General features: G+C 45.7%; 1 protein-coding gene across 1 annotated transcript; it reads right to left on the minus strand.

Moving 5' to 3' along the window:
* Nucleotides 1-8,919: 8,919 nt before the first annotated feature.
* C1H9orf152 (chromosome 1 C9orf152 homolog) lies at nucleotides 8,920-19,586 on the minus strand. Its single transcript, XM_002743190.6, has 2 exons — nucleotides 18,761-19,586; nucleotides 8,920-10,816 (listed from the first exon to the last, which is right to left on the minus strand). Exons 1-2 carry the CDS (start codon nucleotides 18,951-18,953, stop codon nucleotides 10,290-10,292), a joined length of 720 nt encoding a protein of 239 aa, XP_002743236.4. The 5' UTR covers nucleotides 18,954-19,586; the 3' UTR covers nucleotides 8,920-10,289.
* Between the last annotated feature and the right edge of the window lie 5,864 nt (nucleotides 19,587-25,450).

A 25,450-nucleotide genomic window follows, 5' to 3' on the forward strand; every position in this document is an offset into this window, starting at 1 on the left:
AGTAAGTCAGCTGCTTTACATGAGATACAATGAACAGAGAGTAGCTGCCTGTGGAGATATTTAACCTTTTATCTGTGATTATCTGCTTAGGAACAAGTGGAGAGGCAGTTTCACGCATGACTCAGTTTTTAGGGTTTGTTGCTGTGTTGTTTTGTTTTGCTTTTTGGCAGAGTGAATTGAGGTTCTGAGTTTTAATTTTCCTTTCACAGTATTAAGTAGCGGCCATGGCCTAACCCCTCTATGAGGCAGTTTCTCCCACCATCATGGGGACATGGCCTGGGTGGGTGTGATGTTTCGAGGGAGTTGGACTCAGCTACCCAAGGGGGGAAGGAGCTGGACTTCTTAGTTCCCTTCTCTTTGCTCATCCCCACCAACCGCCCCTTGGCCGCTGTGGCGGAGCCACCTCCACACACACATGCACACAGAAGTACTAACGAAGTCCTAGTTTGTGAGCAAGCAGGGACCTTGCAATAAGTCCTTTCCTAAAGTAGAGTCTTAAGTTGGTTTCAGTGGATGCAGCTGGTTCCCTAGAGGGGAGACCCCCAGGAGCCTGAGTGCCTAGAGGGAGGGTGAGGAGGCAGCCACAGGCAAGTTGCAATATTTTCTCTACATATTCTGCCTGGAATCAAGATGCCCAGGAAAGAAGTTCTGGACTTAGAAAGTGGAGGGAGTTTTGTATTTTTAGTAGAGACAGCATTTCACCATGTTGGCCAGGCTGGTCTTGAACTCCTGATCTCAAGTGATCTGCCCGCCTCGGTCTCCCAAAGTAGCTTTGCACCCAATCAACAGCTCAGCTCAGCTTCTGAAAGGCAAGCTGTAGGGGGGCTGCTGGAGGATTTAATTCCTACTAGAAAACAGAAGCAGTGCCCTCCCATCGAGCTGAGGCACAGTGAGAATGGTGACAGTGTTCCATGCCTGACCCCAGGTCCACTCCATCTGTGAGAGCCGGGGGTCAGGGTGGGGTGGGATTACAGTGTTGAATAGCTACTATAACAGGGTCATTTTGGTGCCAATAGGATCTTCCTACTCTACGCCTGAGTGGGGTGTATAATCCACAGCTGAAAACAAGAGGTAGGAAAGAAGCCTAAGAATTGCCAGTTTTTTATACCACCCATATATATCCCTAAGAGCAGTGATTCTCAAAGTGTGGTCCCAGCATCACCTGGGAACTGGTCAGAAATGCAAATTCTTCTCCCTACGCCACCTGCCACTGAATCAAACTTTGGAAGTGGGGATCATCACTGTTTTAAGAAGCCCTCTAGGTGATTCTGATGCATGCCAAAGTTTCAGAGCCACAGCCCTAGAGCTTGCTGAGACACAGATGTCATTTCAGCACAATGGAAAAGGTTGACTGAATGGACATTTTCCCCTTAGTGATACGAGGCTGGAAGAAGGCTGCCTTTTGGGGATGTGTGGGCCAAGGGTGTTGGCTCCCTAAAGATTTACTGAAAAATCACTGACATGAGACAGACTGATTAATAGGAAAAAGGGCATACAAGTATATTTCATGTGTACACACAGGAGTCTTCAGAATGAAGACCCCAAAATACAGGGGAAATTCTTCATTTTTGCACTTAGGTTCAAGAAAGTATGGACAGCTGTGTAGAAATATGATTGGAGAAAAAGGGTACAATCTAATGCTAACAGACAGGGGAGCCCAGCAAGGCCTGCCTTGCTAGATTCTTCCAGGCCTCTCTTTTTGGGTATGGGGCAGAACCCTCTTTGGAATGGGGGTCTTCTTACCAACAGTCAAACAAGCTGATGAGGTCATTTCTTTCCTCTTTCTTTCTTTTTTTTTTTTTTTTTTGCTAGAGTGCAGTGTTGCAATCTCATCTTACTGCAATCTCCACCTTTCAGGTTCAAGCAATTCTCCTGTCTCAGCCCCTGAGTAGCTGGGATTATAGGTGCGAGCCACCATGCCTAGCTAATTTTTGTATTTTTAGTAGAGATGAGGTTTCACCATGTTGGTCAGGCTGGTTTTGAACTTCTGACCTCATGATTTGCCTGCATCAGCCTCCCAAAGTGCTGGGACTATAGGCGTGAGCCACTGTGCCTGGCCCATATCATTTCTTTATGGCCAGTTTTTACACAGAAAGGCAAAGGGAAAATTAGAGTAATATTTTTAAGTTTTATGCCTGGCTTTGGGGGAAAGGAGTGCTGTTTCCCTTTTTTCCCTTTCTTTTTTTTTTTTTTTTTTTTTTTTGAGACAGTCTTGCTCTGTTGCCCAGGTTGGAGTGCAGTGGCTTGATCCTGGCTCACTACAACCTCTGCCTCCCAAGTTGAAGCAATTCTCCTGCCTCAGCTTCTCAAGTAGCTGAGATTACAGGCACCCACCACCATGCCTGGCTAATTTTTGTATTTTTAGTTGGGATGGGGTTTCACCATGTTGGCCAGGCTGGTCTCGAATTCCTGACCTCAGGTGATCCACCTGCCTCAGCCTCCCAAAGTGCTGGAATTACAGGTGCAAGCCACTGTGCCAGGCCAGGGTTCTGGTTTTTATGACCAACCTTAGGGAAGAGGCATTCTAGTTTCTATGACTAGCCCTGGGGAACAATGGCACTGAGAGACAGGAGGGCAGGAGAAGGTCAGAGGAAAGTTTCTGCTTCCGAGGCCTTCTCTTGGGGGCACTGTTTTCTGAGCCCCAACAGGGACATTCAGTGCTTTTATGGAGCTCATTCTCTTTTCTCTTCTCCATGGAATTAAACACCTGGGTAAGACCAGGCACTATGGCTCATGCCTGTAATCCCAGCTCTTTGAGAGGCTGATACAGGGAGATGAGTCAAGGAGTTCAAGACCAGCCTGGGCAACATAGTGAGACCCTGTCTTTACAAAAAATACAAACATTAGCTGGGCATGGTATGCATGGATAGTCCCAGCTATTCAGGAAGCTGAGGTGGGAGGATCACTTGAGCCTGGAAGGTTGAGGCTACAGTGAGTTGTGATCACACCACTGCACTCCAGCCTGGGTGAGAGAGTGAGACCCTATCTCAAAAGAAAAGAAAAGAACAGACCACATACACACATACCCTACTTGACTAGTTCTTCTCAAAGCCAAGGTGGGAAAAGGGAGGGCAAAGAACCTCTCTTTTAAAGATGGTAATGTTGGCTGAACATGGTGGCTCACACCTGTAATCCTAGCACTTTGGGAGGCCAAGGCAGGCAGATCACTTGAGGTCAGGAGTTCAAGAGCATCCTAGCCAACATTGTGAAACCCCATCTCTTCTAAAATACAAAAAAAAAAAATTAGCCAGTGTGGTGACATATGTCTATAATCCCAGTTGCTTGGGAGGCTGAGGCAGGAAATCACTTGAACCTGGGAGGCGGAGGTTGCAGAGCCAAGATTGCACCATTGCACTCCAGCCTGGATGACAAGAGCAAAATTCCGCCTCAAAAAAGAAAGCGAGAAAGCGAGAAAGAGAGAGAGAGAAGGCAGGCAGGCAGGAAGCGGGGAGGGATGGAGGGAAGAAGGGAGAGAGAGAGAGACAGAAAGAGAGAGAGATAGATGGTAGTGTCCACAAGGAGGAGAACTGACACATTATCCTCCCATTAGATGATTGCTTGGGAGAAAGAAGAGACTCCAGTGGAAACAGGACAGTATAGAATGGCCAGAAAGAGAAGGTGCAGGGATGATCACCTCACATAGGTACAGAATATGCCTCCTGCCTATGTGTCTACAGGCCCAGCTGGGCTAGCAGAGGTAGATGAACCTGGGGCAACACGTAAAGAGAATGGACTCTTGATGCAATGGGTGGAGGCAGCTTGACCAGGCATAACCATCTTCTCAAGGGATTCCCCATGCTAGTGGGCTGCTTGGGATGAGCCCCTCCTCAGCAGGAGGCCACTGGGGCCACCACCCATTGGGGCTTGTCCACACCAAGCCTATAGATGATGAGCCAGGCCAGCATAAATGGCCAAGGGAAGAGACCAAAACTAAGCCATGGCCAGTCACATGAAGGGCTATCTGTGCTTCCTCTCCATCCTTCCTACCCCATTGTCAAAAAGCAGTGTAAACAGAGAAAGAAGGGTGTGGGAATGAGCCGCTCCCTCCAGCCTTAAAGGCATCAATCAAGGCTGTGCTGGGAAGAGGTGAAGATTGGTAGACTCTGACTCGACTATGAGATGAACTTTAACATTTGAACAGTTCCAAGTTTTAACAACTGGAATAAATGGCTTTAATGTCAGGAAGTGACTGAGAAATTAGGGAATCTGACTGAGATAGTGTGAGGACAGCCTGTCCCCGAGTGGGGAAGAAGCGGCTGGACTCAGCTGAGTTAGTAGCTGTCCTTGGAAAAAGACCTTTTCTTCTTCTAACTTAGGGGAAACATCTCTCCTCCCTGTCCTTTTCCACCCCAGGGAAGATCATTGCCTTCAGTTAAACTGGGAAATCTGTGGCTCTGAGATTTGGCTCTAAAATCTCTGGCTTCAATTCATCTGGCAAAGGTCACACCTCTACTAACAGTAGTTCTGAGACTGGAGCCTGATCCGTCCTCCTTCTGCCAGGGGAGAATGAAGCATGATACATGCCAGGCAGCCACATGGATAGTCCTCACTGGGAAGTAGAAGGCTGGGAAAACCTAAGTAAAGTGGCCTGCCTGATGCAGGATTTACAATGTGAGTTGATTGTTCTCAACCTTAGGCAGGGTGGAGAGGAGAAAAACCTTCTTCTGCTAATGTTATCGGTGGAGAGTGTCCAGATTTTTGGCATTTTGAATGAAGAATTGGACAAGATGTACAAACAAAGCAAGGAAAGAATGAAGCAGCAAAAGCAGAGATTTACTAAAAACAAAAGTACACTCCACAGGGTGGGAGTGAGCCGGAGCACAGGGGATCAAGAGACTGGTTACAGAATTTTCTGGGGTTTAAATATCCTCTAGAAGTCTCCCATTGGTTACTTGGTGTACACCCTATGTAAACAAAGTAGTGGCCCACTATTAGTCTGGTTGGTTGCAGGAGGAGACCAATCAGAGGCTGAAGTGTTACACCCTATGCAAACGTCTGATTGGTTGTGGGAAGTGACCAATAAGAGATTGAAGTGAAGTTACAAAGTTATACTCCTATGCAAATAGGAAGACTTGGCCTGCGACTGCCTGATTAATGGTTGCTGGAGGGGACCAATCAGAGATACTTTCAATTTTTCATCTACCATGAAGAAAAATGGTGAAGGAAAGTAGAGGGTTGCTAAGGGAGTAGCCTTTGGTCCTTTTGTTACTTGGGAGTGGAAAGTTGGTGTTTTCCTTTTGATTTAGTTCTAAGAAGTCAGCATGAATCAGCCTTAGGTTCCCTGCCTCCTGACCCTATTCTGTTGACTCACTAACACTTGGAGAGTGTGAAAAGAGGTTAGCTCCAGTCCTGGCCAGCATGGGAAGGAAAATCAGAGAGGCAGGTGGTGTGGCAGCCCTCACAGGGACCTGAGCCCTTCACCCCAAGCAGGTTTGGGAGCCCACGGATTAACAGGAGGAGAAGCCTGTGAGTGTGTGATTGAGAATCAAATGGTTCCAATGCTCTTGACAGGAATAGCCGTGGGAAGGGAGTGGAAGGATTCAAAGCTCAGCCCTTCCCCTTCCCCTTTTTCCTTTAAGCTCTGAGACAAGGAACACTCAGTCCTCAGCCCCACCACAGGTTTAGAGATGACTGTCCTGAGGGGAAAGCCATTTTGGGGCAAAGACGCCCTCAAGCCAGCCTTGGGGACTGTCAGTCAGCTCTGACCTGAATATGGGGACAATGACTTTGCCTGTGCCTGGATGAAGAGTTTTCACACAACCAGCATTGCCTCTCTGACTCTGGCCTCTCACACCCATACTCAAGAAAAAGCAGCTCCAAGCTGAAACATGTGGGCTCTAGAAAATGGGGATCTGTGAGAGATGTTCATATAGGGGAGTGTGACCTGCACAGTGACTTGGCGGTAGCTCTTGCTTCTTGAGCTCTGTGACCCTCCTGGCTCTCCTTTCTCCCCAGCCACTCCTCAGTGTTCTTCACTCCTTCTCCCTCAATCCCACCTTTCCTAAGAATTGGAAAAATCTTTAGAGATTTTTCTCCTAAGTAAATTGGATGTTTTCAGGACTCATTAGGAACCCTGTCTTCTCTCTATAGTCTGCATAGGGAAACGTATCCTTTCTCACTCTGTTAAGTACCTTCACATACTGACAACCCTTGTGTTCATATTCTCACCCCCAAACTCTAGTCTCATTTATCCACTTGCCTACTTCATATCTTCATTTGTATCTTATGGAAATCTCAAAGTCCATGTCCTTCACATTGAATTTATAGTTTTCCTTCAGCAAATCCTATTTCCTATGTCTCCAAAATATATATCAAATATACCCGCCATTTCTCCATCTCTTCTGCTCCTGACCTTGCGTGAGCTAACTGTATCTCTCCCACTCAACTTGCCCTGGTCATTTCTTAGCTGATATTGCCTCTTAACTTGACCCTCAACTCATTCTCTATAGAACAACCAATCATTTGATTAAAGCACAAATCAAATCATTTTATTCTCCCATGTAAACCCTTCGATGGCTACTCATTGTATTCAGAATGAAATCTACTGTTGTATGACACCCACGGCCCCCAATGACCTGACTCCTTCTACCTGTGTTAGTCTGCAGTGCCGCTCAGCCAGGTTCCCATTTCTTCTCTCCTGCCAGGCACCTGGGATGATTGCAGTTCTTTGTACCCTTGAAGTGAAGATCTAACCATGTGACTTGCTTTGGACAATGAAATATGAGCAAAAGTCATTTAGGAACCAGTGCACAACCAACATACTTCCTTCTCATGTTATACTGATTATGGAACTCAGTGTTTTTTTTTTTTTTTTTTGAGACAGAGTCTCACTCTGTCACCCAGGCTGGAGTGCAGTGGTGTGTTCTCAACTCACTCCAACCTCTGCCTCCCAGGTTCAAGCAATTATCATGTCTCAGCCTCCCAGATAGCTGGAATAACAGGCATATGTCAACACGCCCAGCTAATTTTTGTATTTTTGGTAGAGAGAGGGTTTCACCATGTTTCCAGGCTAGTCTCAAACTCCTGATCTCAAGCAATCCAGCCACGTTGGCCTCCCAAAGTGCTGGGTTTACCTGCATGAACCGCCATGCCAGCCTGGAACTCTTTTTTTGAGTATTGACAAGGTGGTGCCATGAGGTTGGGAAGTCTTAATAGTGGAGAATACACAGAGAAGAATGGCCCTGGAAGTTTGCCCAAATCCACAGTGAACATTGTAGGAGTGAAAAATGAGCTTCTGTGGTGATATTTGTGGGTTGTTTGTTACTGCAGCAAATCATAGCCTGTCCTGAATGACACACTGCCCTAGCACCTACTCTCTCCCTTGGTCACTGTGTCGTATCCCAGCAGCCTTCATCCAGCTTCTGAAACACATCAGGATATTGTGTCCGTCACCGTCATTACACATCCTGTTCCTGGCACACTCTTACTTCCACACCTTGTTCTGCTTTGATTCTTAAGTGAGAACACATTAAAGGAAAAATAAAACATCTAAGTCTGAAACAGGAACAGTCTATAAATTAAAGAGAGGGAGCAGAGTTTGGCTGTTGGGTGGATAAAACTAAGAGGATATGGCAGTGGTTCTCTAACTTACTCATTTGACAATCACGTATTGACCATTCGATTTGCCAAGCCTTATTCTAAGTGCTGGGGAAATAAGAAAAGTCAAACACTTTTCCTGACTTAAAAGAGCTCATAGATGGGTAAGGGACAGCCCCAAACTAACAGAGAAATGGAAGAAGGCACAGGGAGTCCATGGCGACAGTCATCATAAATGCTGCAGAAATAAAAGAGAAGAAGGACGTAGAAGAAGCCACTGAATTTGGAGAGAAGGAAGTGGCCAGTGATCTTCAGTCTTTGTGGGAGCAGAAGCAGCTTGCAGAGGGTAGATGTTGAGTAGGAGGTGAAAACAGGGATGTTTAAAAGTAATAAACTTTTAAAAATAACAATTGCTACCTCCCACCAAGAGTGCCAGGAACTTTTACATGCATTATTTCCAATCCTCTCAAAAGTTAAGTATTGGGCCGGACGCAGTGGCTCATGCCTGTAATTCTAGCACTTTGGGAGGCTGAGGCAGGTGGATCTCCTGAGCTCAGGAGTTTGAGACCAACCTGAGCAACATGTCTAAACCTTGTTTCTCCTAAAAATACAGAAGTTAGCTGGGTGTGGTGGTGTGCACCAGTGGTCCCAGCTACACAGGAAGCCGAGGTGATGAGGATTGCTTGAGCCTGGGAGGTAGAGGTTGCAGTGATGCGAGATTGCGCCACTACACTCCAACCTGGGTGAGAGAGCAAGACCCTGTCTCAAACAAAACAAAACAAAACAAAAACATTGTCTTCATTTTACAGATGATGAAACCGAAGCTGAGAGATTAACTTGGTCCAAATCATACTTGATCAGGAATGGCTGTGTTAAAATCTAAGTCTGCTGACTGCACAGTTCACGCACTCTTCATCACATTGTCGGCAGGATAGAGGTGGCCTGCACCTGCTGCCACATCTGCAGGAGCCTTTGTAACAAGGAATAAAGAAGGATTTTAAAAACACTATAGAAATAGGCTGGACGTGGTGGTGAATACCTGCAATCCCAGCACTTTGGGGGGCCAAGGTGGGCAGGTCACCTGAGGTCAGGAGTTCAAGACCAGACTAGCCAACATAGTGAAACCCTGTTTCTACTAAAAATACAAAAAATTAGCCAGCATGGTGGTGCATGCCTGTAATCCCAGCTACTTGGGAGGCTGAGGCAAGACAATAGCTTGAACCTTGGAGGCAGAGGTTGCAGTGCGCCAAGATTACACCACTGCACTCCAGCCTGGGCAACAGAGTGAAACTCTGTCTCAAAAAAAATGAAAACAAAAACAAACCTATAGAAAGATACATTACCTGTGGGACACTTCTTTAAAAACCAAAGGACAAAGGTTTATGAGAAATTTTCCTTTTTATTAGAATATTTTTAAAAAACTGAATTGTGTTGATTATTCACAAAAGGAATCACAAGGAACCCCCAAATTGGAGTGGATTTCTGGGAGGTCCAAGAAAGCACCTACATGTTTTTGACAGGTAATGACACTACTAGTTAAGAACTCTGGATGTAGATGGGCAAGACTGAATTGCCATGGGGAGAAAAGAAAGGTGGGGGTGAAACTTCACAGAGAAAGCATCTGATATGAGGGAAAGGCACCTTCCGTGTGTTTAAATAGCATTACTGAAGCTAAACATTAACCAGGAAAGACAAGCTTTTTTTCCTATCATCCAAGTAACACCTGCTTTGCTTGGTCTTAGGTTTAAAAATATGCATTTGATCCCTGGAAGGATCTGAGTGATCCAAGTTGGCTAAACAGGAGGCAGTCTATAGGGAAGACATATGTTTCAAGCAGGAGCATTTCTTTGCCTCTTTTTGCTCAGGATCCCATCATTATATATCTTTAATAACTGGCAGTTTTTTAATAAGTTAATTTGCAGAGAGAGAGAGAGAGAAAGGCAGGAAGGAGGGGAGAGAGGAAAAAAGAGAGGAAGGAAGAGGAATGAAAGGGAGGGAGGGAGAGAGGAAGGGAGGGAGGGAGAGACAGAGGGAAGGAGGGAGAGACAGAAGGAAAGAGATAAATCTGTGATGATGCTGAAATGTACATGTCTCAGTGAGCAGTGACAGATGATCAGTGCTTTCTAAAGACCCCTTAAACAGACAAAATGGTAGACCATTGATCTGACCTTCTTACCCAGGGTGACCATACTTTGGGAAGTTCAAATTGAAATGAGGTGATTACTGTCTATAAGTGTTGTGACTTCTAAGTGAGGTGGCCCCCAAACACGGCCACCAGAAAAAGTGTCTGAATTCTCAGAGCTTGTCTTCTCCAGAGTATGTGAGAAATCATCAGAAGACATTGAACACAAGAATGCCCATGTAATTGACCCATGGGCATTGCTAAGGAATTCCATTGGCTAGAGTCCCTGGTTACGTTTCAGATTTCTGCAGTTCCAGGGATGGAGCAGACGTCTTACTGGTCGTCCCCAAGGAATGCATATCCAGGACCTCATAGCAATGTCAGAATGGGGCTGCACTGACCAAACAGTCCTCTTCATCCTAAACTGTGAGCAATTTGGCCTGAGCAGTCTCTTCTTATTGAAAGAGTAAGACCATGTTCCCACTGTGAAGTTTATCTCCCACAATTCCTATAATTGGCTGAATCCAGTTCTTGCTCATAGCTGGATACCTAGTCATGGTTCTGCCTACTTGGTTGTTCCATGAGGCCATAGGTGGCCTCAAGGCCAAGACATCTGGCAGAATAGAGAGCTTCAGGCTGAGCCATATAAGCCCAGGTTCCGGGCAGCTTGGGAGATCCTGGGAGTTTTCATCTGGGGAAATGGATAGTAGGCTGGTTTGCCAGACCTGTGTTGGTCCTTTATGGAAAGCGGACATGGAGTGCTGAATTTTAAGCCAGATTCCACTGCCTTTGTTTGGGTATTGCCCACCTGGCATGGAAGCTGGGCATGCTCTGGGATTCCAGTTCCTTGTTGAGTCATCTGATTGGTTTCAAATAAGTGTGCATCTCCTTCAGGAGGGAGCCTTTGGCCAGCTCCCACAAGCTTGCCCCTATGATGTACTTGATGACTGGTATCCTGGGGGAAGGTTTGGACCAAACGATGCATCTCTAGGTGTGTGTGCCAGGAAGACTTGGGGGCCTGAAGACAGCCCTGGCCAGCCTTCTCCAGCCTCCCCTCTGTCTCAGAATCTGTCTCTTCCAGGGACAGTGAGCTCCTTCTCTCCTTGTTAATCCAAACAGCATTGACCATCGATTCTGCAGGAGCAGGCGTGTTACCTCCTGAAAAGAGAAAGCACAAGCAGGGTCATTACTGGAAGGGAAAGGGGCACTTAGGGGGGTCTCATTGCTTTCAAGCTGAAGGAGGGCCATCCCTAGAAGGTTCCTGGTACATTGCATGTGTGTACATGTGTACACACACGGAAACACACGAGGCCTCACTTGCATGCTCACACACATGCCCTTTCACACCTCATCCATATATATTTACACACACACTATTATTCATTCATTCAACACATATTTATTGAGCACTTAATATGTACCAGGCATTATCTATTTCAGGTCCTGGAAATACAGCAATGAACATTGAGACAAAACCCACACCTTCCTGGATGTGTCCTAGTTGAGTAGAAAGACCATAAGCAAATGCATATTTATAATAAAATTTCAGGTGGCAATCAATGCTATGAAAAATCTCAAGCATAATAGAGGCTCAAACACTGAAGTGAGGGAGTAAACTCTGGGAGGAGATAGGGAACTAGCACTAGGGGCTAAAAGAAAGGCAAGGAACAAGGGCACACGCAGACTCACACACATGTGGATTCACATATGCTCAATGCTTACCAGTGGAAAAGATTAACTTAACTTATGGGGTTTTGTGTCCTGGGATTCCTTTTTTTGTTTTTGAGATGGAGTCTCGCTCTGTTGCCTAGGCTGGAATGCAGTGGTGCAATCTCGGTTCACTGCAACCTCTGCCTCCTGGGTTCAAGTGATTTTCCTGCCTCAGCCTCCCAAGTAGCTGGGAATTAGAAGAAAATTAGACACCTGACTAATTTTTGTATTTTTAGTAGAGACGGGGTTTTACCATGTTGGCCAGGCTGGTCTTGAACTCCTGATCTCAAGTAATCCACGCACTTCAGCCTCCCAAAGTGTTGGGATTACAGGCGTGAGCCACCACACCTGGCTGTGTCCTGGGATTCTAATAGTGAGTTTACCACCCAAGGCAGAAGAGGGAGGAGCTGTGTATTGAAGCAGCTCCTTTTAGAGAACCAATCATGATCCTTTTCCTCGTCCACAGGCACCGCTCTGGGAGGATATCTGCAGCATTTACTGCTTCTCAGATCTGGCTTTAGGGTGGAGGAGGCAGGTCAATATCTCTTTTCTTTCTTGGGGACATTTTTTTAAAACCACCTAGTGAAGTAAGATAGTTCATTGTCAACTCTTGCTGGCAGTGAGGCGGTAGGAACGATGGAAAGTCATTTTCCTTATAGAAATCAGGTGTGTGACCAGCATGGAGCTCCTCAGAGAGGTCACTTAGGTTCACTTGCCTGTTCTGGTATCTGTTATCACGGGAGACCCTGGAAGTGACAATGTGCAGAGCAAGAATGGGGAGATGCTATTGGAAGAAAAAGTCAGAAGGAAGCCCCTGAGCTCCAATTCCAGGCATCCAAAAGAACAGAAGACCAGCAGCAGCCACCTCAGCCAACAGCTACCGTCCTGTCAACACCAACTCCAGTGTGAGGCTCTGAAGGGTTGTTCCTGCTTTGTAACTGCATTAGTTCCTTAGGATTATTTTCCAGCATGGAATGAAGGAAAGTTTCACAAATATCCAACATGTTATGTACTTATCTGAGAACAAAGAAGGAAGAAAGACATGATGGGAGAACCCAGGAACTGGCATCCTCTCCCATCATGAGTTTAGGAGGAAAGGACTGAAGGTGGACAGGGCTGATCAACTGTTAATCCCAGCCTGCGGTTCAGAGGAAAGGAGAGTTCGGCTGGGAGGTACCCTGGGACCCCATCCCAGTGCATCCCCTGCTGAGAATCACCCTGAGCCTTCCACGGCAGTACCCTCCACATCTTGGGATGTTTTGCCTGTTCTTCACAAGCAAAATAGAATTAGGATAATTGTCTGAAAAGTACAGGGAAATTTCATATCATGCTTTTTTTTTTTTTTCCGGAAGGGAGGAAGGCAGGAAGGGAGGAAAGGAGGAAGGGAGGGAGGAAGGGAGGGAGGGAAAGAAGGGAAGGAAGGAAATCAAGCAATGAGAGAGACATTGCCGACCTGGATCTAGAGGTCTACAAGTTGATTTCTTTTTTTTCTTTTTTTGAGACAAGGAAAGAAAAAAAAGGAGTGAAGGAGAGGAAGAAAGAGGAAGAAAAAGAGGGAGAGAGAACGGAAATGTTGCTTTATTCTAAAAAAAGTGGGTATTAATGACCAATCAATGTTTCATTTAAACCTATGAGTAGGTGTGATGTGGTATTGACAAGAATGTATATTTTGTGTATTTAAAGTGGAGAGCTCTATAAATATTTATTAAGTTTACTTGTTCCGGATCTGAGTTCGAGTCCTTGATATCCTTATTAATTTTCTGTCTCATTGAGTCTAAGTCTCTATGTATCTGGGTGTTAGGATCATTAGCTCTTGCTGTTGCATTGATCCTTTTACCACTATATCTTTGTTCTTTAAAATCTATTTTATCAGATACAAAAATTGCAACTCCTGCTATTTATTTATTTATTTATTTTTGCTCTCCATTTGGTTGGTAAATCTTTCTCCATCCCTTTGTTTTGAGTCTTTTTGTATTCTTGCATGTGAAATGGGTCTGGATGTATCATGCCATTGGGTTTTGGCTGTATCTTTTGATTGGGGGATTTAGTCGATTTAAATTTAGGGTTACTGCCATTTGATGTTAACTGGCTATTTTATCCATTCGTTGATGTAAATTCTTCTTTATGTTGATGCTCTTTACTTTTTGGTATATTTTTAGAAAGGCTAATACTGGTTGTTTCTTTCTATGTGTAATGCTTCTTTCAGAAGCTCTTGTAAAGCAGGCCTGGTGGTAATAAAATCTCTGAGTACTTGCTTGTTCATAAAAGATTTTATTTTTCCTTCAGTTGTGAAGCTTAGTTTGGCTGGATATGAAATTCTGGGCTGAAGGTTCTGTTCTTTAAGGATGCTGAATATTGGCCCCCACTCTCTTCTGGCTTGTAGAGTTTCTGTTGAGAGATCTGCTGTAAGTCTGATAGGCTTGCCTCTGTGCATAACCTGACCTATCTCTCGGGCTGCCCTTAGTATTTTCTCCTTCGTTTCAACCCTGGTGAATCTAACGATTATGTGCCTTGGGGTTGCTCTTCTTGAGGAATATCTTTGTGGTGTTCTCTGTATTACCTGGGGTTGAATAGTGTCCTGCTTTGCTAGTTTAGGAAAATTTTCCTGAATAATATCCTGAAGAATATTTTCCAGCTTGGATCCATTCTCTCCGTCGCATTCAGGTACACCTATCAAATGTAAATTTGGTCTTTTCACATAGTCCCACATTTCCTGGAGACTTTGCTCATTCCTTTTTATCCTTTTTTCTCTAATCTTGTCTTCTTGTTTTATTTCATTAAGTTGGACTTCTACCTCTGATATCCTTTCTTCTGCTTGAACAATTCGAGTGTTTAAACCTGTGCATACTTCTCGGAGTTCCTGCATTGTATTCTTCAGTTCCATTAATTCACTTATATTCCTCTCTAAGTTGTCTATTCTCATTAGGATTTCATCAAACCTTTTTTCAAAGTTCTTAGTTTCTTTACATTGGGCTACAACATGTTATTTTAACTCACAGAAGTTTCTTATTATATATCTTCTGAAGCCTGATTCTGTTAATGGGATGCACTCATTTTCCATCAAGTCTTGTTCCCTTGTTGATGAAGAACTGTGATCCTCTTTAGAGGGAGAGGCGTTCTGATTTTGAGTATTCTCAGCCTTTTTACGCTGGTTTCTTCCCATCATTGTAAATTTATCCACCTGTCGTCTTTGTAATTACCAACTTTCAAATTAGGTCTCTGAGTGGACGTCCAAGTTGTTAATTCCCAGGGCCGAAATATGAGCAACCCACTGCGCAGGCCAAAACAGCGGCAGTAAGACTGATGGTGCTTTTCTGCCCAGGAATCTCCGGTCTGGCTTCCTTCTTGAGTCCGTAATAGGCGACTCTGCCTTCCTGGAGCTCCAAACCTTGGTCAGAAGGGGAACCAGTCCCGTTTACTCTGCACCGAGGGCTACCGCGCCGAGGTGCCAGCAAAACTGCTGTGCCTGCCACAAGAGTCACGCTGGCAACCTGTGGAGCTCCTCCACTAGGAATCTTCTGCTCCGTGAGCAACCAAAATTTGTCTGAAAGTGTGGCGTCCTCTCATTCTCTGAGCTTTCACTGGGAGCTGCAATCCCGAGATGTTAGCGATCGGCCATCTTGGATGGTTCTCACTCATGTTTTTTATCTATTTTGGTTTTGGTCAGTCGGGGACTGGGGATGAAGGAACTGTACTCAGTATCTATAATAGTTTCTTCATTCTCCACCTGGGATTCACCTTGCCAGAAGATACAAATTGGAGAAGGGGTATTTTGAACCCCTTGATTTCTCTTGATTTTCCTTGATTTCTTTCAGCCCCTTTCCTTGATTTCTCTCTTCAGTGGGGATGAAGGAAGTGGGTGAAGAGAAGAGGAGAGAGTGGCAGAGAGACTCAGGGAGGAAAGAAGAATGAAAATTCATCCCAACTGCCCGAGACCTCTGGTAGAGCCTCTCTCATCCAGCCAGAGTCAGGCAGACATGCATTCTGGACCTGAGCTCACCACTGACTCACTAGGAGACCCCAAGCCTCCATTGCCTCATCTATAAAAGGGAGATCTTACAAAGGGAGCTGCCTTACAAGGCTGGTGGCAAAGTCAAATGAAATGTCATATGAAACATCCAGCCTGGATATAAGGCCCTACCCTAATCCCTTTTCTACATAAGGTGAGTCACGCAGTGTCTGACAGTGACAAAAGCATATTCCTTTGGGACACCAACCACTTTGGGTAACTGGGGCTCTGCAGACTTCTGAAAGTAGCTCAAGGTCCCCTGGGGAACTTACGTTACATCAGGGAAGACACGCTGCTACTTGTAACTGCATTTCCAGAACCTGAGCCCATCGTATGATGCTAAGACAGGATGAAGAAAGCTAATTTCAGAGCCCTTCCTTTCATGGATCAGCTCCTAGCATTTCTGAGCTTCCAAATGTCACCCAATGTCTTGTGACATTGACTTCTAGCTTCAGTAGGAGCCCAATCTCAATGCTCACTCTGTCTTCCTGGGTCTCTCCGCAGCTCTGGGTGCTGAGGATCACTGTCCTCTAAAATTCCTCTACTAGCTTGGCTTCATTACATTAATTGCTCTTGATTTTCTTCTACCACTTAAACTGTGTTCAATTGCAGTAAAATGCAGAAAGCATAAATATCCCGTCTTAACCATGTTTAAGTATACCGTTTAGTAGTGTTCAGTACATTCACTTTATTGGGGAACCAGTCTCCAGAACTCTTCAGCTTCCCCAACTGACCTTCTATAAGCATTAAACAATAACATCCCACTTCCCATGGCTCAGCCTCTGGCAACCACCATTCTACTTTCTTTCTGTCTCTATAAATATGACTACGTTACATACCTCATGTAAATGGGATTATACAGTATTTGCCTTTTGGGGACTGACTTATTTCACTCAGCACAGTGTCCTCAAGTTTTACCCATGTTGCAGCATATGGTAGAATTTCTTTCCTTTTTATGGCTGAATGATATCCCTCTTCTCAAATTTTAGCTGCTTTCTCCATCTTCCCTGGCTTGATTTCTTCCTTTTGTTCTTTCAATATTTGAGTATTCCAGAACTCTAATTTTCATCCCAGTTTCTTATCAATTTACACATTGACTTGCCATAATTTTATCCATGCCCGTGGCTTCAGTTACCATCAATATGTTAATGACCCCCAAATCTATATCTCCAGCCCAAATGAGATCCAGGCTGGATGGATGGTCTACAGGCAACTATCTCCAATGCAGTATATTCAAAAACAAGTTTATCTCTCTCTCCTAAAACCCTTTTTCTCCTGTGTTCTCAATGAAAGATATCACCATCTACCCTGTTGCCAAAGTGTAGGGGACAATTAATTGCTCTTTTGCCTCCTTAGCATCATTTCCACCTTATTTTTGTCATCTCACCCTGATTTCTTCCTGAAGAACTCCCTACTCCTTCACTTGCAGTGCTAGAGCTTCAAGTGGCCTTCCTCCTCAGATGCATGTGATACATGTGATCTTGTCCTCAGCCAGTCAGTACATAAAGCCTTGATGAGCTTCATACATATTAATTCATTTGGTTCCTACAATAACCCTATGATTTCGGTACTACAGTTATTCCCAATTGACAGGTGAGGAAACTGAGTCCCAGAAAATTTATGTAACTTTAAGCTGCACATTAAGTAAATGGCAGAGCTGGGACTCAAACTTAGGCTGTGCTCCAAGACCCAGTACATGACCACTCGGTTAGACAGTGTACTGCCTCTCACAGTTAGATAAAAAATGTGGAACTTGGCTGAGCATGGTGGCTTATGCCTGTAGTCCCAGCACTTTGGAAGGCCAAGAAGGGTGGATCACGTGAGGTCAAGTGTTCAAGACCAGCCTGGCCAACATGAGGAAAGCTCATCTCTACTAAAATAATACAAAAATTAGCCAGGCATGGTAGCAGGCACCTGTAATCCAGCTACTAGGGAGGCTGAGGCAGGGAGAATTGCTTGAACCTGGGAGGTAGAGGTTGCAGTGAGCTGAGATTGCACCACTGCATTTCAGCCTGGGCAATAGAGGGATAATTCATCTCAAAAAAACAAAAAACAAAAAAACGTGGAACTACAAACTGCTCAAAATGCCCCAAAAGACCCTGACCTAGCTGGGAGGTCAGAAGTCTTCTCAGAGAAAGCCACACCTGGGCACTCCTTGCATGAACCCTAATTTAGCACCTGGTAATGATAGGAAAGGGCATTGAGTTACCAGGAGCAGGAGAAAGGACCAGCACAGGGGATAGTGAATTCTCTGGGGGCATGTTGAATTTGAGATGTCTTTGGATCATGCCCATTAAGTAATTAGATTTGTGAGTTTGAATTGCAGGTATATTAATCATGGTGCTTTCATTTGATAGGGATTTAAATTAATAAATGTTTGTTGAATAACTGGATGAATAAATTCCCTCAAGGGTGGGATAGAGGTTTAGGAACCTTTCCGTTCATGCCCTGCAGCGATGGTGACTGTTTGGCTGTGCCAGCTCACTCCTTCCAGGCACCAGCAGGGTCCCATTGGTTGGCAACAGTCCAGGTAGTGAGAGATGGGCTCCTTCAGCTCAGAGGTGCCACTTTTGTCCCCAAAAGGCAGCATACTTCCTGCCCTAGACAGAGAGGTCCCTCTGGCCCCTGATTCCTGCCTAGTCTGGCCTGGCAAAGGGCAGCCCAAAGAGTCCACCAAACTCTACAAATAACCACAGAATCCCACAGAGCTCAGCTTTGATCTTTTAGGGTGTCTTCCCTTCTCTCTCAACCTGTTCCTCTGTTAGAGAATGAAGGGCTGGGATTTGACAGCCCCTTGCTTTCTGAGCCCTGTGCTTCTAATTCCCTCCTGGAATGAAACCTGAATTCCTAAAGGGAGGCGGTTTCTCCCCATGAGTGGGGTAGAGGGTTTCTGTGTCTGATCATACCTCCCTGCCTGCTGTTTGAGGCTGGATGAGCCTGGGATGCCTCATGGGTCTCTGAACCCTTGTCTTCCTCTGGCCCAGACAGTTCCCAGTCTGTTGGGAATGTTATGCCTTCTACTTCCAGAGTGAATTTCTCTGGTTTATAGGAGTGCCTTACTTAGACCCAGCCAGGAAGCAGAGCTCCTATCACCATACCTGGGCTAGCAGTGGGGCTAAGCCTGGCTCACCAGGCTGACCAGTCTAGCAAGATCAGAACATCAGAGCAGAGGCCAGGAACAGCACTGGCAGCCAGGTGCTTGGCCGAGGCCCCTGGCTCCCGTGGAAGGTGAGACAGCTGAGCAGAGCTGCCCTGAGCCTGCCTCCCCTCCTCTTCCCCACTGGGAGGGAGGGCTGGCAAACCCTGGCTCTGCCTCCCTGCAGCTCTGCCACTCAGCCCTCCCATGGTCAGTCCCTCTTTCCCCAGCACCTGTCCAGCCCTACCTTTTGGAAGCACCAGAAGGTGGACCTGGGTCCTCTGCTGCCTCTTTAAGCCTTCATACTGGGATCGCAGGAGCTGGATGCTGAGTGGGGGCCCTTTCCCAGGGGCCTGAGTCCTGGAGCCCTCAGCCATGAAGTGAGACCCACACTGCCAGAAGTGGGGCAGGGCTGGGCATGGGCAGCGTAACCCCTTCATCCGGATCCGGGAGAAAAGCAAACACAGCTGGGTGGGGCAGGGCCCAGGGAGGTGAGAGAGAGGGAGGGGGTGGTGAGGGAGAAGGGGGAGTGATGGCAAAAGGAGGGTGGAGAGGAGAGTGGAACTGAGAAAGGAGGTAGAAAAATAAGGGGGAAGAAGGATGAAGGGGAGGAGGAGGTAGGGAGAGGGAGAAATGGAGCGAGGAGAAAGGTGGGAGACAGGGGAAGCAAGAGGAGAAAGAAAGGTCAGAGGAAAGAAGGGGGCAGCAAAGGAGGAAAGGATAAAGGAAGGAGGTGATAGTGGCAAGGGGGGATGAATGGGGCGAGAGAAGGAAGACAGGGAGGAAGATGGAGACAGCCAGGAGGAGGCAGGGAAAGGAGCGATGGGGAGTGGGAGACTGAGGAGTAAGAGGAGGACTGGGGTAGTGAAGAGAAAGGCAAACCCAGCTGCTCAGAGCCCTCAGGGAGCTCAAGAAGGTGTCTTATTCCAGGTCCTTCTATTGTTTGATCCTCAAGAATCCAATTCCCAGTGCCATGGTGAAGTCTCCCATTTCCTGGCAGAGCTGGGAGTGGGACTGGGGAAGGAGTCACCCACTCAGCTCACACATCTTGGACTGGAACGTGGCCACTTTTCAGCAAACCTGCTGGTTGGGTTTGCACTAGTTGAAAGAACACTGTTGGCAGCTTCACAGGGCCAGCGCTTTGGATGTGTGCCCCACAGCTATGTCCTAAAGAAACCCAGTAGCAACGATCTCCCCAAGATCTCCACTCAGACCCCAACACACACCCCAGGTGAAAACCTAGCCCCAAAGCCAGTCATGGGACACAGCCCAGGGAGTCTTTGACCAGCCCCATCCCTTGGACATTTGGTGTAATCTCTGCTGTCTCAGCGTTTTCCTGCCAAGTGGTAAGTTAGGCGTCTCCTCACCCTCTGCTTGCGAGCCCCACCATTTCCACTTCCCTTTTGAATCCCAAAGCTCTCTTGCACCAGCTTTGACCTAGCCTTGCTGCATTTGGTCAACTAAGTCCCTTTCTATCTTCTCCTATCACTGCGCTTACTGATCACCCAATTACCCAATACGTCTAAAGAGGCAATGGAGGCAGAGTAGAGCCTCAACCTAGGAGACATTTGGACATTCACCAGACAAGACCTAGTCATTTGATGTGGGGGACTGGTGGAAGATGGAGAGCAAATCTTCACTGGGTCGTATGTGTTAGTTTGCTAGGGCTGCCATAACAAAGTCCCACAAACTGGATGTCTTCAGCAACACACATTATTGTCTCACAATTCTGGAAGTTAGAAGTCCAAGGTCAAGGTGTGAGCAGGGTTGCTTTCTTCTTGGGGCTGTGTGAGAGTATCTGTTCCATAACCCTCACCTTGCTTCTGATGGTTTGCTAACAATCGTTGGTATTCCTTGGCTTGCAAAAACACTGCCTAATCTCTGCCTTTATCTTCACATGGTGTTCTTCCTGTGTGTGTGTCCCTGTGTCCAAATTTCCCTTTCTTATAAGGACAGCAATCACATTGGATTAGAGCTCAGCCTAATGACCTCAACATAATTTAACTAATTACATCTGCAATTACCCTATTTTCAATCAAGGTCACATTCTGAGGTACTGAACTTAGGGCTTCAACATATAAATTTGGGGAAGCTGGGTGGAGCTTCTACAAGGCTACTGGGGTAGTTTCTACAAGACTACTGAGGTAATTTAAAAGAAAAGTCATCAGAATAGATCAGTGGTGTTTTCAATGTGTAGCCAGATTGATAACCAACTTCTGCCTAAATTGCTCTGTAAAAATACTGAGAGAGATAGAGATAGCCAAAACTTCCTTACACCTTTTTAGTAGTGTGTCTATCATGAAGGCAAGAGCAACACATCCATGCTGGCCCAGCTGCACCTGCCATGAAATCATGGCAGTAGATATCATGGCAGTAGGGCAGGCACAGTGGCTCACAACTGTAATCCCTGCACTTTGGGAGGCTGAGGTAAGTGTATTGATTGAGCCCTGGAGTTCAGGACCAGCCTGGGCAACATGGTGAAACCCCATCTCTACAAAAAATTAGCCAGGCATGGTGGCACATGTCTGTAGTCCCATTTACTCAGGTGGCTGAGGGGAGATGATCACTTGAGCCCAGAAGCTCAAGGCTGCCCTGAGCCATGATCATACCACTGCACTCCAGCCTGGCTGATTTTTTGTAGAGACAGGGTGAGCTCCTGTCTTGACAAGAAAGGAAAAGGAAAGAAAAGCAAAGAAAAGAGAAAAGAAATCATGGCAGTAGAAATTGATTTGGTATTTACTTCTATTCTATTTTGGTATTTACTTCTCAGCCTTCTTTTAGTATTAACAGCTTTTGTCTTTTTCTGTGTGTGCCTATTTGTGGATATTTTGATGAGGAGTAAATTGAGGCTATGTACTGCTGATTGAATGCCTTTTAAGAGCTTAAAGTCCGTATTTTAGTTCATATAGTTCCTCTTTCTTGGAAAACTCAAATCTTTATTCCCTTTGAAATTTATTTTAGTGTTTTGTTAGGTATAAGGCAAATCTAGTTTTTTTTTTCCTTCAAATAATTGCCCAGTTGTTTCAATAGCCCTCACTGAATAAACTTTCCTTTCTCGATGACTGTGATAACAACAATAGTTTAAGAAAAAATTGGCAACTCTATCTCATCCCAGGGAGTCTTCAGAAATAAATGGAAAAAGTGGATCAAGCCTGGGGTTTGTTCTGGGTGGCTGCCACTGAACGGGTGACTTTTACTAGCCAGGTAGATCTTTTAGAGGAACTGGAAAAAAGCTACAAAGTTGTTCAGGGCTTGAGATGCTGGAGTAGGAAGAAGATGTCCTGTTAGTCAAGGGAATATTTTGTTTTTCTATATGTATGTAAACTCTATGGAGCCTGAAATGTCCCATTCATGATTGAGAGATAAGACCGTGCTTAATGTAGCAGGTTGGTTCATGACAGGAACCAGCATCCATACAGCCCTCCCTGGAGCTTCTAGTAAAATAACTTAGCCCGGATGATCCAGGTGCACTCCTGTGCAAGGGATCCAGCTATCCTGTGAGACTTGAGTGGCAACAGCTATCACTCACCACTGGGCACTACTCCAGAGAGAACGACTCAGACTGGAGCCCTGTCCATGCAAAACCAGTTATGGGTGGGTAGAGATTCAGAGACTTGAAGAAGGAATCCCTTAGAAAGCCGGTTTGAGAGCAGTAGGCTGGGACAGCCCAGTATACAGTGGGGCCGGGGCAGGAGGGGTGGATCCTGTTCTAGTGAAGAACTCCAGTTTGGGTTTCTTTCTACTGGAGATTCCAGGAAAATGTGACTTATCCTGTTCTTTCACTTTTCCTCTCCCCTATAACAAGTTCATTCTGAGATGATCCCCGAAGGCCAGTGATCTAGCCTTACAGAAACCAAGAGGGCAAGACTGCCAGGGATGGGAGGCCTCCCTCTGCTCTCTTCTCTGGTTCCACTGAGGAGGGCACCTTGTCCTATGGAATGGACTGTGATTTGCAGGTGTATGAATGACAGCATCTACAGGAGAGCCAAGTATGTTGAGGAAGGACTCAGGATGTCAAGAAGTGCTTCAGGGCAGACAGTCTCAAACATTCAAAGCTCTCAGCCTTAAGAGTAAGGGAGATTCCTCTCTGAAAAAAGAGAGGCTAGGCTAGACATATGAAAGCAATAGTTACAACCATTGAGCTAAAACTGCAATGGATCAGATAGGTGCTAATCACTCTATGTAGGTAATCAAATTTTTATTTATTTATTTTTTAGAAATGAAGTCTCGCTCTGTCACCAGGCTAGAATACAGTGGCATGATCTCGGCTCACTACAACCTCCACCTCCAAGGTTCCAGCAATTCTCCTGCCTCAGCCTCCCGAGTAGCTGGGACCACAGGCATGCACCGCCACACCCAGCTAATTTTTTTGTATTTTAATAGAGACAGGTTTTCACCATGTTGCCGAGGCTGATCTCAAACTCCTGAGCTCAGGCAATCCACCTGCCTCAGCCTCCCAAAGTGCTAGAATTACAGGCATGAGCCACTATGGTTGGCCCAATTTGTGTGAATTTTTATTAAAGTTTTATTACAATTTTTATGGTAATATTTATGTAAATGAAATTTGCCATTTTAACAGTTTTTCAGTGTACAGTTGCAGCGGCTTCGCATTCATTCACAGTGCTCTGCAACAATTGCCTCTATTTCCAGAGTGTTTCCATCATCCCAACAGAAATTCTGTGCCCATTAAATAATAACTCCCTACTCCCCACTTCCCTACATCCCTGGCAACCTCTCCTATACTTCCTCTCTCTATGACTTTGGCACCCAATGTAAATGGAATCATGCAATATTTGTGATATATGTGACTGACTTATTTCACTTAGCATATGGTCAAGGTCCATTCATGTTGTAAACATTCATCAGAACTTCGTTCTTTTGTATGGCTAAATAATATTCCATTGTATGGATAGACCACAGCTTGTTTACCCATTCATCTGTTCATGGACATTTGGGTTGTTTCTACCTTTTGGCTATTTGGAATAGTGCTGCTGTGAACATTGGTATACGAGTGTGTGTTTTGTGTTCCTTCTGTGAATCCTTTTGGAATAGCTGGATTACATAGTAATTCTATGTTGATTTTTTTGAGGAACCTGGACAAAATTAAATTTCTCATGAGAACACTATGAGAGAAGCAACATTATTATCCTTCTCCTTCACCTTTTACACTGAATCCAGCTCTAGGCCTGGGAGACACCAGTTCTAAAAGATAACTGAAATCTGGCTGGGCATGTTGGCTCACACCTGTAATCCCACCACTTTGGGAGGCCAAGGTGGGCAGATCACCTGAGATCAGGAGTTCAAGAACAGTCTGGCCAACATGGTGAAACTCTGTGTCTACTAAAAATACAATTTAGCAGGGCATGGTGGCAGGCGCCTGTAATCCCAGCTACTGGGAGGCTGAGGCTACAGAACACTTGAACTGGGAGGCAGAAGTTGCAAAAAAAAAAAAAAAAAGATACTTGAAATCCATGTATTTCTCTTACTTCCACTGGCATCCCCTAGCCTATGCTGTCCTCATTTCTTTTTCCAAGACCACTGCAACAGCCTCTTACCTGTCCCCTTCCTCCCACTTCCACACCTGTCCTCTCATGCATTGACCTTACAGAAGTCAGTGTTCTCCAAAAGACACAAAGCAAATCAGACCTCGTGGCTTGGCTTCGCTCCCTGTTAAATCCTTCAGTGGCTTCCCAATACACTCAAACTTGCATTCACATCCTTCTCACGGCCCAAAAGATTGCGCCTGCCTTGGGTCTGTCTCACTTTTCCAGTCTCTGTGTCAACTTTCCCCTTGCTCTCTACTTTCTAGACAAGATTTCCTTTAAGTGGGTTACGGATATGCCTATGACTGAGACCCACAACTCCTGGGCCAGGTGTCTCCAGCCACACAGAGCTTCTGCATCTACTCCAGTGATCTATTCAAATAGTGTCAGTTTCCTGTAATCCCAGCACTTTGGGAGGCTGAGGTGGCAAATCACAAGGCCAGGAGTTTGAGACTAGCCAATATGGTGAAACCTCATCTCTACTAAAAACTACCAAAAAAAAAAAAATTAGCCGGGAGTGGTGGTGCACACCTGTTGTGCCAGCTACTTGGGAGGCTGAGGCAGGAGAATCGTTGGAACCTGGGAGGCAGAGGCTGCAGTGAGTCAAGATCATGCTACTGCACTCCAGCCTGGAGACAGAGCAAGACTCTGTTTTAAAACAAAACAAACAAATAGTGTCATTTTCTAGGTATGCCATGATGTGAATGAGGGGAGAAAGTATTCTCACTGCTTTCGGCTTCTCTCATTTTCTTGCATTCTCCCAGTGTCTTTCCCTCCTTGCAGCTTTGATATGTGCTGTTCTTTGTCTTCTAGAACACTTCTTTACTTACCTTCACCTCAACCGTATCTTCATTATCTTTCCATCCTTGGCAGCACCCATATGTGCCCTGTCTAACTTGTAAACACCCTCAGTTCTCAGCTTAAAGAAGTGGTATAATGTAATAATCAAGAGCATGAACTATGAAGCTGGACTATGCGGGTTTGTATCTTACCTTCCCTATTCTTAGCTACTCTCCCCTTGCTCTCTGGAGTCAAGCGTGCCCTTGGGCTAGTTAAGTAACTCTCTCTCTCTCTCTCTCTCTCTCTTTCTCTCTCTCTCTCTCTCTTTGAGATGGAGTCTTGCTCTGTCACCCCGGCTGGAGTGCAGTGGTGCAATCTTTGCTCACTGCAACCTCAGCCTCCCGGGGTCAAGCAATTCTCCTGCTTCAGCTTCCTGAGTAGCTGGGATTACAGGCATGTACCACCACACTTGGCTAATTTTTGTATTTTTAGTAGAGGTGGGGTTTCTCCATGTTGGTCAGGCTGGTCTCGAACTCCCGATCTCAGGTGATCTGTGTGCCTCAGCCTCCCAAAGTGCTGAGATTACAGGCGTGAGCCACCGTGCCCAGCCTTAA

The sequence above is a fragment of the Callithrix jacchus genome, chromosome 1 (assembly GCF_049354715.1).
Source record: "Callithrix jacchus isolate 240 chromosome 1, calJac240_pri, whole genome shotgun sequence".
NCBI lineage: Eukaryota > Metazoa > Chordata > Mammalia > Primates > Cebidae > Callithrix > Callithrix jacchus.

Excerpts from the sequence above, each read along its gene's own strand:
- C1H9orf152 (XM_002743190.6), bottom strand. The coding sequence starts at position 18,953 with ATGAAGGGGTTACGCTGCCCATGCCCAGCCCTGCCCCACTTCTGGCAG. Across the intron at positions 10,817-18,760 it reads CCTTCTGGTGCTTCCAAAAG|GAGGTAACACGCCTGCTCCT; the intron begins GTAGGGCTGGAC and ends TTCTCTTTTCAG.